Source organism: Anser brachyrhynchus (genome assembly GCF_964034855.1).
Source record: "Anser brachyrhynchus genome assembly, chromosome: 1".
Classification (NCBI taxonomy): domain Eukaryota; kingdom Metazoa; phylum Chordata; class Aves; order Anseriformes; family Anatidae; genus Anser; species Anser brachyrhynchus.
The window spans coordinates 140,086,865-140,100,081 of record NC_137694.1 but is presented as its reverse complement, the minus strand read 5'-3'; the positions used below and the strand labels follow the sequence as shown (position 1 = coordinate 140,100,081).

At 43.1% G+C, this 13,217-nt stretch overlaps 1 protein-coding gene across 1 annotated transcript in view; it reads left to right on the top strand.

The window, feature by feature from the left end:
- Nucleotides 1–13,217, top strand: part of LOC308187746 (cohesin subunit SA-2-like) — a 61,141-nt gene that overhangs the window by 4,423 nt on the left and 43,501 nt on the right. Inside the window, exons 3-8 of the mRNA XM_080575987.1 lie at nucleotides 940–1,024; nucleotides 1,632–1,778; nucleotides 3,191–3,287; nucleotides 4,447–4,523; nucleotides 9,226–9,297; nucleotides 12,923–13,165. Coding sequence (XP_080432113.1) covers nucleotides 940–1,024; nucleotides 1,632–1,778; nucleotides 3,191–3,287; nucleotides 4,447–4,523; nucleotides 9,226–9,297; nucleotides 12,923–13,165 — 721 coding nt within the window. The remainder of the gene's footprint in view (nucleotides 1–939; nucleotides 1,025–1,631; nucleotides 1,779–3,190; nucleotides 3,288–4,446; nucleotides 4,524–9,225; nucleotides 9,298–12,922; nucleotides 13,166–13,217) is intronic.

Sequence of the window (13,217 nt, the reverse complement as noted above, 5' to 3'; positions counted from 1 at the left end):
GGTTAGTCAACACTGTATACTGGAGAATTGACTGTATCTGACAGCGTAATACTGTTCTCTGCAAAGTGCTCGCTCGTGTTAGTATGCTCTCTTGTTGCAGCACTATCATGAAAAATAAAGTAACTGTACAGTCTCATGTTTACTTTCTTTTTGTGCCTTCCTATAGCACAAGTCAACTGGCTTCATGTCCTGGCCACCGTAGTTTTAGAGGAGGCCATAGCAGCCAGCCACCAGTACTGGACCTGCTGCACAAGTGGGATCTAGCTCGTCTGCCCAGACATGAGCTCTGGCAAAGCATGTTGTTAGCATTGGGAATGCTGAAAAATGGCATGATTTCATTGCAGATAAATGTATGGCTTCAGATCCCCCAAAAGGTGCATCTTTCTTTATAGCATTATTCCTCCATCATATTAGCAACGAATACGAATATATACCTGCAAATGAAAAGAACTTTCTTACTTGTCTTTTTCCTTCAGCATGTTTTATGGGACAAGTAAAACAGTTTCTTCCTCTCATTTTAAATTGAAGAGCCATCAAATATTTTCTTATTTTCTGTAGAGGACCCAAAACATGATATATACTTGTTACTGACTGACGGTGCAAAACTCTTACAGGCTGCTTTAAGTCAACATCAGCTTTCTGTTTCATCTACTTGCTTTCTGCTTCCTTGATGGTTTTGATAGTTTCACTAGTTTTCTAATTATCTATATATCAATTAGGAAAGGAAATAATGTGAAGAAGGCCCTGAACTTCTGTTGTACTTTTAAAGTTTTTTGTTTGTTTGTTTGTTTTAGCAACAAAAGGGCATAACTTCCAAACCATTCTATATTCTTAGTAACATTAAAATGCATATGTATACTCCTACTTTCTTCTGCTGTTTATACCACGTACGTGGTTCTTTGTTCTCACGGCTGTTTCAACATGTTTGTTATGCTTTAGAGAGAATGCTGTCCGTGATGAGACTGTGCCTGAGTCTGCTGTGCAGAACAGCAGAAGTGTGAGAAATGGCAACCTGAAAACAACAGTAAGTTTATGTATTTTTTTTATTTATGGAATTTATTTTCTGTCTCATTCAATTGTAACAAAATGGAGTGTTTCTTGAAACAATACAGTGCATCTAAAACCTAATCAGTGGCTGCAGCTTGATCCCCAAATTCTGTTGGCATCAGAGCCTCAGTACTGGCTTTTGAACAGTCGGTTCGTTTCAGCGTGTGCTCTTCTTTAGCTGTGCACTGTGTGCAGCTGATGTTACTTTGCAGGTTGTGTGCTTACCCTCTGAGCGAAGAGGTGTAGAAGAGCTTTTTTGCTTGCCGTCTGCTCTTCAGAAATTACAGCTGCCACTGAAAAATGCCTTCTGGGCAGTACATAACTGTTCAGAAGCTTCTTTCCACTTATACCTTGCTATGTTTATGACTTGTTGAGGAAAAAATTCCAAACTGATAAATCCCTTCCTTCATACTCATGTTTGATAAGGCTTTGTCAACGTCAGTGAGGCTTAAAAGTTAGCACCCTGGGGAAATCCTTACAGTGAGAGTAAAATAAACTTGTTATTCGGGAATAGTTCATTTATCCGTGGATGGCTGTTAAGTATCTTCTTTCCTCATATTCTTTCTTTGCTTGACTCATTTCAGAGAGAGAAACGGAAGGTCCGAGAACAGAGTGAAAACATAAGGAAAAATTCTTCCAGTAGCAGAAGAGTGAGACGGCTGCAGAATGGAGCAGTGGTTGAGGCAGTTACATTGTTTGAAGTGGTTATCATGGGGAAGCGGGCCATGCAGGTATTTCCAGCTCTGAATTCTGAGAGAAGTTGGTGGAGGGACGATGGATAAACAACAATCACTTCAGTTATTTGTACTCTAGAGCATTGAAATTGTGTTCTGTTTTTGGCATAGGTGTGAAGAAACATGTTTGGAAAACGGCTATGAGCATGGTTCTTGAAAAGAATGTGTCTTCATTAAATTAGTGAAAACGTAGCTGTAAGATATTTAAAAAGAGGAAGGAAAGGCATACCTAAAACAGTCTTGCTAAAGCAATGTCTGAACACATGAAAAGCCAATTATTTTAAAAAATATAGAAGGGGTTCATCAGTAGGAAATTGTGGTTGTTCAGCATTCTAAAAATCAAGCCACTTTTTTTTTTTCCTGGGAGCCTTCCTTTAGGCAGTTTTCTTTTAACCCTGTTCCAATGCGTTTGATGGCATGTTGCATAATCAGCTTTTCTGTACATGTTTACTTAGCAACTTTCTCCAGTGTGAGGAAGTCCACGAGTGTATCTATATGTTATGTTCGTATATGTGTATGAAAGATTAAAACCTGGAGCTTCAAATATTTTAATCCAGGGTTATACATATGCCTCCAGTATGTAGTGTCTGTAAGTAAACTGCATGTGTGCACATGTGAAAAACATATTCATATTTTGGAGGCGAGACCCTACTTTTTCCAAGATCTGTGGCTGGGCTTTTGCTGTGCGACAGCTGTTTTAGCTTCAGTAGAGCTCCCTGAAGAGCCCAGCTTCTGCTGTGCGAAACGTGTTGAGAAGGGCTTGAAAAGGCAGCAGCTTGAGTGCAGGCTGCTGCTGCTGGAATTCATCAGACCTGTGTGGCAGTACAGGTGGGCTGAAGGCTGGATGAGTTGTCCCAGCAGGCCTAGTGTCACGTACAGGCTGGAGGATGGACTGCCCTAGAAATGAAATTTTAAGGTTAGCTTTTAGGTTAAGTATAATATGTGAACTATTTCAGACTTCTGCATAAGCCTGGTACTAGAGAAAAAAACAGAGAGAGACCATTGCTAGTATTAATTATTAAACAATGCAAAAATTAAATGCTTTCTTAAGTGAATCTATTACCTCAGCAGTGGCAAGAAATCAGTAGAAGGACATTTTGGTTTTTGTATATTAAATTTATCAATGCTGGGATTGTTTTCCCTGCTAACAGGGAGCAAAGCACCTGTGAATGGCAACATTGCCTAGAACAGAATTTGGGAATGAGCAGTTCAAGGTTTCATTTTGTCCCAGAAAGACTCTTTTATATGTTCTGTTAGAAATGGAATGTAATGGTATGGAGTTTATTCTCATTTTTGTAATTAAAGGTAGACGGAAAAATGTAGTTTGTGTGTGCATTATGGATGTCCTCAGTGAAGTGCAGCATGCTGTGTTCAGCTCTTGGCTAATGAGTTTGTTTAATCTGTTCTAGTCTGTGGTAGATGACTGGGTTGAAGCTTATAAACAAGACAGGAATGTGGCACTTCTAGATCTGATCAACTTCTTCATTCAGTGCTCAGGCTGTCAAGGTAATTCACCCTCTTAATATCCCTTTCTATTGCCTGTGGGGGGAGGGTAATCTGAAGTATGTTAGCTAGCTAAAAGATTCAGGATGGCAAATAAGAGATTTAAGAAGACTATTCTGTTAGGTTGATACTTCTGAGTGTATTTAAGCAGCTAGAATGTACCTTTTGCACTTTGGATTTTTTTCCAGGTCTTTGACTAATATGCCTTCTCCTCTGGAAAATGTTCTGGGGTCTTTGACTAACAGTGGGCTAAATTTTAGTGAATCTTTGAAGTCAGTGAATGGACGTATTAAATAGAATCACAGAATATCCTGAGTTGGAAGGGACCCACAAGGATCGTCAAGTCCAACTGCTGGCTCCAGAGAGGACCACCCAAAAATCAGACTCTCTGTCTGAGAGCATTGCCAAAACACTCCTTGAACTCCGGCAGGCTCGGTGCCATGACTGCTGCCCTGGGGAGCCTGTCCCAGTGCTCGACCACCCTCTGGGTGCAGAACCTTTCCCTAACACCCAGCCTGACCCTCCCCTGTCCCAGCTCCATGCCGTTCCCTCGGGTCCTGTTGCTGTCCCCAGAGAGCAGAGCTCAGCGCCTGCCCCTCCGCTCCCCTCGTGAGGGAGCTGCAGGCCGCCATGAGGCCTCCCCTCAGCCTGCTCTGCTCTGGGCTGAACAAACCAAGGGGCCTCAGCCACTCCTCCTATGTCTTCCCATCCAGACCCTTCACCATCTTTGTAGCCCTCCTTTGGATGCTTTCTAGTGGTTCTATGTACTTATATTGTGCACCCAAACCTGTACATAGTACTTGAGGTGAGGCTGTGCCAACGCAGAGCAAAGCAGGACATTCCCTTCCCCCAACTTGCTAGCAGTGCCGTGCGTGATGCACCCCACGATATCGTTGGCCTATTTGTCTGCCAGGGCAAATAGCCCAATAGCCATGCAAGAAGACAGTAGGTTTCTTTAATGTGTATTTCAGTTCTGGTTCATCAGCATTTTCTCCTATAAATGTGTTTATATGTCTACCTATATATATGTTGCCTGTGTCAGTGTAAACAGAGATAGAACAGCTCAAGTGCCCCTCTCTTGGCATTTCTAAATTTAAAGTCCTTTTTGGGGTTGCTGTAATATGGTTCTCAATATTCTCCTTTTTAAAATTTACTTTTCTAGGCATGGTAACAGCAGAAATGTTTCAAAGTACGCACAAGAATGATGTCATGCAAAAAATGACAGAGACCTTCGATGAGGTAGGTGCAGCTTTGACTTTGTGTGACTTTTTAATATAAATAATAGGCTTTACCTTAATAGTCAACCTGGACAAAGTTCCTGCTGCTTATCAGGAGCTGTATCCCATTTCCTTTCTTTAGAAAAATAATTCTGGCACAAGAGAAATTCACAGTTGTAATGACCTATTTTAGCAGCACTAGAATATTTTTTTGTAAGTGACTTTTATTTTCGGAGTTAGGGCTGTCTCACTTAGTCTTCCTGAATCTGGCTTCATTGTAGGAGTTCTTCTGGTAGTGACTTTATAGAGGTACACATAACCTGACGTTGCAGCAGGTAAACAGTTCCTCTGGTATTCAGATGATAAGTCCTTTTAAATGCTATTGTAAATTACTGAAGAGCTGTGTTGAAGATAACTCTTATTTGGTATTTTTATTTAAATCTTCCTGTTTTGCTGACAATTTTTATAACCATATTGTCACATGAAAGAAGGAAAATGCATTTGTGATTTTAGATAATTGTCAAAACAATAGCAAATTTCTTATTTCTCGAGGATTATTAAGAAAAAAGCACACCTTCACAACACTGTTTCCCTGTTTGACTGGTTCTTGGCTAATTATGCCAACATCAGATTTTCTGCAGCACTTTCACAGTTACTTCCATGCTTTTTTTTCCCCCTGAATTTGCCACCTCTGAATTGATTTGTCAAGCTACAGCCATCAGCCTTGCTTTAATTGAGCATCTCTCAAAGACCAGCTGCTGTAGAAATTCCCACAGAAGATGAATTTGCCAACATGGTTTTCCTCGTTTTAGAACTGTAATAGCACTTGGGCTAATTTTTGACAGAAATGATCCAATATGTGTCTGGCCATATGAATTAGTAATCTGGCACTTCTTTCCTAACTAAATTAACCCTGAATAGCACTCAAGATAGTGAAGGTCCTTCCCTCTGGAAGGTACGCAGATCTGATTATTGTTATCATCACTGTGGATGTGTTACTGCTCTGTAGCATTTTCTCCTGTCCTGGTGGGTAAAAGGAAAGATTCCACAGTTGCCTTAGAAGCATGCATAAAAACAATGCAGTTTAGCTTTTGAGGCAGTATTTTAATATGCTACTCTAGTGAAGCATTTTACTCATGGAAAGTACGAAATGGTAATCCCTGTGTTAGATGTTCTGTCTCTCTCTATTCTTGTTCTTCATTTCTAAACCTGATGAGTTCTGAAATTCTCTTAATCTCCCTTTAAGTTGACTGACTATAAAATAAACTCCAAAAATAATTTATACAGAATGAAGCATTTCTAAAGACAGTGTCTGACAGCTTGTTTGGTTTATCTTTGATATAACTGTCAAATTAATGTAGAAAAAAAAATATGTATGAAGCAACCATTTTTATGCTAATCACATTTTAGGTGATTGAAATAATGCTCAATTTAACTGATTTCTTTTAAAGCAGAGCTATCATAAGAGCAAGAGGAAAGTTATATATAAGAGGAGTGTTATTTTAAAATTAGTTGTTTCCTCCTCGTGGTTTCATTTCTTTTCTCATGCAGTTCTCTCATCTGTTTAATAAATAAGATGGAAAAGTGATTTAGGGAATAAGTTTGTTGAGAAGTAGTGCCATGGAGGACTACTGAGATTTCAAGCATATTTTTTGAAAACAAACAATAATAATGGTGTAAGTAGTAATGGGAATGAAGAGTATTACCAGCTAACTGCTTGATTACTTCTTCTCTTTTGATTTGTATTGGTTGTTTCTAGCATTCAGAGGGCAGGAAAATTAGACATTGCAATTAATTGCAACACTATATCTGTGTATCCATGCTTCCTCCCAAAATTCTCACTAATGTTAGTGGAGTTGAACCTGGCAAGAAATGTGAAGGGCAAGAAGAAAAGATTCTACAAGTATATCAACAGTAAAAGGAAGACTAAAGAAAACACGGCTGCACTGCTAAATGGAGCTGCAGCTCCAGTGACAAAGGACACAGAAGAGCCTGAGGTACTCAATGGCATCTCTGCCTCGGTCTTTACTGTTAAAACTGGCTTTAAGGAGTACCAGGTCCCTGAGACCAGAGGGAAATTCTGGAGCAAAGCCTTACTCTCAGTGGAGGATCAGGTTAGGGAACACTTAAACAGGCTGAACATCCATAAGGCCATGGGCCCTGATGGGATGCCTTTGCAAGTGCTGAGGGAGCTGGCTGATGTCATTGCAAGGTCACTATCAATTATCTCTGAAAGATTATGGGGACTGAGAGAGAGTCACGAAGACTGGAAAAAAGCAGACATCATTCCTATCTTCAGGAAGGAGGATTGGGGAACTACAGGCTGGTCAGCTTCACCTCAGTTCCTGGGAAAGTGATGAGACAACTGATTCTGGACATCATTTCCAAACACATGAAGGACAAGAAGATGATCAGGACTAGTCAGCATGGATTTACAAAGGGGAAATTGTGCTTAACTGACCTGATAGCCTTCTGTAATGAAGTGACTAGCTTGGAGGGTGAGGAGGATGTTGTTTATCTTGACTTCAGTAAGACTTTAACAGTGTCTCCAGTAACATCCTCAGACAAGCTGCTGAAGTATGAGTTAGGTAAATGGATAGTGAGATGGATTGAAACCTGGCTGATTAACCAGGCCCACAGGGTTGTGATCAGTGGCACAAAGTCCAGTTGGAGGCCAGTCACTAGTGGTGTATACTGATATTTGGGCCTATACTTTTAAAAGTCTTTATTAGAAACCTGGACAATGGGGCAGAGCGTACTTTTAGCAAGTTTGAAGGTGATGCAAAACTGGGAGGAGTGACTGATGGACCAGGTGATTGTGCTGCTGTCCAGAGGTGCATGAACGAGTGGAGAGAGAGCAGATCTGCAAAGGACTTGGTGGTGCTGTTGGATGAAGAGTTTGACGTGGTGAGGCACTGGCACAGGCTGCCCAGAGAAGCTGTGGATGCCCCATCCCTGGAGGTGTTCAAGGCCAGGCTGGATGGGGCTTTGTGCAACCTGGTCTGGTGGGAGGTGTCCCTGTCCATGGCAGGGGGGCTGGAGTTGGGTGATCTTTGAGGTCCCTTACAAGCCAGATCATTCTATGAGTCTATGAACAGGCTGGAGAACTGGGCAGGAGAACCTCACAGAGTTCTATACCAGGAAATCCCATGCATCTGGGGAGGAAAAAAAACCAACATGTACCATTACATGCCTACAAGCAGGCTGGAAGGCAGCTCTGTAGCGTAGGATCTTTGTGTCCTTGAGCACCAAGATGAGCATGAGCCAGCAATGTGCCCTTGCAGCAAAGAAGGCTAACAACTTCCTGCAGTAGGCAGAACACTGACAGCAAGTGGAGGGAGGTGATCCTTCCTCTCCGCTTATACTGGTGAGACACATCTGGAGTGCTGAGTCTGCGTTTGGGCTCTCCAGTATAAGTAAAGTACAAATTTACTGGATCGAGTCCAATGAAGGCCCACAAAGATGGTTAATGATTTTTTGTATGAGGAGAGGCTGAGAGGGGTGAGACTATTCAGTCTGGAAAGAAGAAGGCTCAGAGAGAACTTATCCATGTGTAAAAGCCTCTGAAGGGGTGAGGAAGAGGAATCTAGACTCTGGTGCCCAGTGAGACAGTGGGCACAAAAGGCAAGGCAAGACGAGACCTGGCAATGAGCTCAAATTGAAACACGTGAAACTTCATCTGAACATTTGTACTCTGAGGGGGGTCTAACAGTGGAACAGGCTGGCCAGAGAGGATGCAGGGTGTCCATCAGTGGAGATATTCAGAGCCTGACTGCTCCTGGCACTGGGCATCCTGCTCTAGCTGACCCTGCTTGCGCAGGTGGGGTTGGATTAGATGATCTCAGATGGTCCCTTTGAAACTCAGTGCTTCTGTGATTCCGTGAAAACTTGTACAGGCCTTGGAAGGAGATGGCTTTAATATAGTCATTCAGAGGCATATTTTCTTCGTGGGCTGCAGTATTCCTCATTGGAGAGGCAGACCTGTCTTTAGGACCACTGATTCTTATTTTCCCTTCTTTCTTATTCAGTTCTGTTTTTCTCTGCTGCTTTTCTTCCTGTATGTATTTCTTGCAGCAGTTGTTTATTCTTTTGTAGGCTTCCTTTCCTCTCCCATTTCATTGCTGAAAAGTTTAGCAGTGGAAGAGATAAGCTTTATTTGTAACTGTACAGCCAGATGGGGATAGAAATACTTGTTGTGCTTCACTGAGTCTAATAAAAACTGCACATTTCCTGCCTTTTGTTTTGGAATAATTGTAGATTTGAGAAACATCTCTGACACTCATTCTGAAAACATTCCTCTATAACTTCAAAAGCTCAGAATGTTTTATTTTAGAGGTTAGCTGTTTAACAGTATGTAGTTACTAAGTATTGGAAAGGGATATGTACTTAGACTTGCTGGAAAGGCGTATGTCAGAATTAACTTTGAGGATTACATTTTGTATATGTTTGCTTATAAGTTTTAAAAACAAGTCTTTTACTTGTAGCAAGAAAACTTGATTTTTATATAAAAATGCGTTTTTCTTCTATCATTGCTCATAACTGAAGAATAATGAGAAGGGATTACATCTTAAGGCATTGGATTGTGTGAACCATTTATACTACAAATTGTCCAAAGTGCTAATAGCTTTTTAAATATGATGCATGGCTTGTGCTGTTTTTATCTTTTTCAATTAACTGTGCAATTTCATTGAAAAGCCTTTAAATTTTTTTCTCCTGCATTACAGGAATCTGGGTTGCAATACAAGAAATTCATGGCCTTTCCTTGGATCCTGACAGTTACTTGGCCAGTGGACATGGTACGGCTCTTTTGTAGTTCTTCAGTTGTAGCATGGCTTTTTCTGTAGCTTTCTCCAGGGTAGACGAATACATCAGAAGTAGTCAGCTTAAACTGTGTGTTAGTGAACAGAGATAGTTATACACTTCAGAAGTCTACTTCATCTGGTCTGTTTTAGACCTCTGGATTGGAATGAACCCATGGACACTTTGGAGTAGCCCATTCCTTGCTATTCGTTTTAAAGGGAGGTGAGGAGAACCTGCTAATTCGGATAAGATGAACCACTGTCCTGGTTTTGGTTGTGATGGAGTTTTTCTTCTTAATAGCTGGTATGCTGCTGTGTTTTGGATTTAGGATGAGAATAATGCTGATAACACACCGATGTGTAAGCTGAGCAGTGCTTACACAGAGCCAAGGACTTTTCAGCTTCTCGTGCTGCCCTGCCAGTGAGGAGGCTGGGCTGCACCAGGAGCTGGGAGCGGGCACAGCCAGGACAGCTGGCCCAAACTGCCCAAAGGGGTGTCCTTCTGTGCCATATGATGTCTTGTTCAGCAATAAAACTAGGGGAGTTGGCTGGGGGGGCTGCCATTTTTCAGGGACTGGCTGGGCATTGGTTGGCTGGTGGTGAGCAATTGCCTTGTGCATCACCTGTTTTATTTTTTTGTTGTTACTATGTTTTTTTTCCTTCATTTTATTTCCTTCTTATTAAACTGTTCTTCTCTCTCAACCCATGAGTTCTTGCACTTTTCAGTTTTCTCCCCTATCCTGCTGGGGGGTGGGCAAATGTCCGTGTGGCATTTTGCTGTCTGCCAGGTTAAACCACAACACGCTCCTGTAGTGTTTTAAACAGCCTGGTGTATGTCAAGCTGCACTGGTACTCCAGAACATTCCCCAACCCTTCCAGCAATCTCTATGCATGCACACAAGAGTTTTTGGCAGACAGTTTTGTTCAGAAGCTTGTTTCATAAATTATTATGTTTACAAGAGAATGTTTTTAATTGGAAGAATATTTTAGAAACAGCTTTTCTGTAATGCCTCTTGCCATACGTTGCTTGCAGCATTGTGGAGATTTCATCTTGTCTCCTTGCTAGCACTTCACTCTGACTTTCCCCTCTTTCCATAGACTCCAAATTTCCTAACACGCCTTGGGTTGCAGGCATCCTTGAGATCTGCCTGTGTTTGTGTTTGTTTTTCAAGAAAGCAATGGGTTGGGTGCTCTGGAAACAAAGTTACAAGAGAAAAGCATCAAGTGCACTTTAGATGTACTTGGGGTTGTATTCCAACAGGCAGCTTCACACCCAGAACATCTCAGAAGGTGTTTGGCTGACTAGGGAAGGACTAGCTGAGTCGTGGGTTTCCTTCAGGATGAAGTTTTCCATAATGAGTGAAATTCTGGAATTCCCTGGCTCCATTCACACCTGGAAACTATTGGGATGCAAATCAATATTCAGAGCCATTTGTGGGATCTGTGAGATGCAAATGAAATAAATGTTCATGCTGTCTGAGACTGGCATCTACAACATCCTACTACTGTGTTCTTCACATGAGGCTCACCGTTTTGTGTGAGAAGTCGTGTGAAGTGCCATCTGTCTGCTTTCTTCTTGGCATTATCAAATGTAGTGTGAACAGTCTTGTGGCTTTATTATAACTTGCTCACTCACCCTAAGTGGGACAGGGGAAAGAATCGGAAGTGTAAAAAATGAAAACAATCATGGGTTGGGATAAATAGAGTTTAATAAGTAAAGTGAAAGCTGTGCAAGCAAAGCTAAATAGGGAATTAATTCTTTACTTCCCAGCGGCAGACGTGTTCAGTCATTTCCAGGAAAGCAGGGCTGCGTCAAGTGTAGTGGTTTCTTGGGAAATGAATGCCATCAAGCTGAACATTCTGCTTCCCCCCCCCGCTCCCATTTCTTCCCCCCAACTTTTATTGCTGAGCATTAGGTTTTATAATATGGGACATCCCTTTGGTCCATTGGGGTCATCCCCTCCCAGCTGCTTGTGCACCCCCAGCCCCCTCACCACCAGTGCAGCGTGAGAAGCTGAACCGTCCTTTACTTAGTGTAAACACTGCTCAGCAACAACTAAAACATTGGTGTGTTATTACCACTGTTTGTATCTGTGGTGGTTTTACCCAGCTTGGCAGCCGAGCTCCACCACAACTGCTTTCTCACTCCCCCCCTCAAAGGGAAAGGAGGAGAAAATATGACAAAAAGGGCTCAGGGGCTGAGATAAGGACAGGGACATCACTCAACAATTATCGTCATGGGCAATGATTATTGTCACAGACAAACAGACTCAGTATAGGGAGATTAATTTCTTACCTTACAGTGAGAAACTAACATCGGGCTACAACCACTTTTCCCCCCATCTTTTCCACATCTTCCCCCTTACTGGTGCAGAGGAATGGGGGCTGCGATCAGTCCCTAATGCTTTGTCTCTGCCTCTCCTTTGTCTCCTGCTCCCACACGGCTCCGTACCACGGGGTCCATCCCTCCGCCCAGAGCAAACTGCTCCAGCACAAGTCCCCCACGGGTGGGCGGCAGCTCCCCCCAGACCCCCTGCTCCTGCGTGGGCTCCTCTCCACGGGCTGCAGCTCCGGCCCGGGGCCTGCTCCTGCGGGGGCTCTCCATGGGCCGCAGCCTCCTCCAGGCCACATCCACCTGCTCCACCGGGGGCTCCTCCACGGGCTGCAGCGTGGAGATCTGCTCCGTGTGGGACCCATGGGCTGCAGGGGGACAGCCTGCTCCACCAGGGGCCTCTCCAGAGGCCGCAGGGGAACTGCTGCTGCCTGCCTGGAGCACCTCCTGCCCTCCTGCTGCACTCACCTTGGGGGCTGCAGGACTGGTTCTCACTCCTCTTCCCTAGCTGATGTTGTGCAGCAGTTTTTTTCCCTTCCTTAAATCTGCTCTCCCAGAGGCCCACCCAGTGTCATCCCCTGGCTTGGCTCTGGCCAGTGGCAGGACCCTTTTGGAGCTGGCTCTGATCTGACATGGGGCAGCTGCAGGGCTCTGCTCACAGAGGCCACCCCTGCAGCCTCTCTGCTACCAAAACCTTGCCCGATAAACCCAATGCATCATCACAAATCCAAAACAGCTGTTATGGAGAAAATTAACTCTACCCCAGCCAAAACCAATACAACCACCTCAGGGAACTGATCCAATTGAAAAACAGTTTGGCAAAGTAACAGTTCTTTTTCAATCATGTCATTTTGAATTTTAAAAATTTACTCCTGAGTTTTACCATGCAGTTGCAGGAACAGGAAGGACAGAGTAGTGGGGAGGCACTGCTACCTGTGAGGAGGTAGAAGAGGCCAGGAGTGCTCTTGGTTTATGCCAGTGAAAGTCATTCATGGTACTGTGGCTTTACGTGTCCTTTCCCATGTGTTCACAGATGCCTCACATCTGCTGCTTTAAGATGTGAGCTATCATTACAGTGTAGCTCTCATGAGGCTTGTTTGTATCTGTGCTTGCCTGTGCTGTAGTTACATGTCCCTACTTCGGAATAATAACCATGAAAAAAGTTACAGGGGAGCTGAGATGAAGCTGACTGTCAGCAAAATTCTCTGGTGTTCAGTGGGAGACATGTATGTGGTGTGCACAAACAGAACTACTTAGTGTGTTTTCCCTTGTTTCTTTTTACTTGTGCAGGACGGTGAGGACTACCCACTGATCAGAACAGGATCCTACTGGAAGAAGTTCAGGGCCAATTTCTGTGAATTCATCGCAGTGCTTGTCCAGCAGTGCCAGTGCAGCATCCTGTATGATAGCTACCTGATGGATGCTATCATCTCACTGCTTACGGGCTTAGCGGACTCCATGATCAGAGCATTTAGACACACAAGCACTTTGGCAGGTAAAACAAGTCACAGAGTTGCTATAGACCATGGGTTTTTCTGACTTACGTGCAAAATAAAACTTTTCAAAATTGAAAAGGTCTCTACTG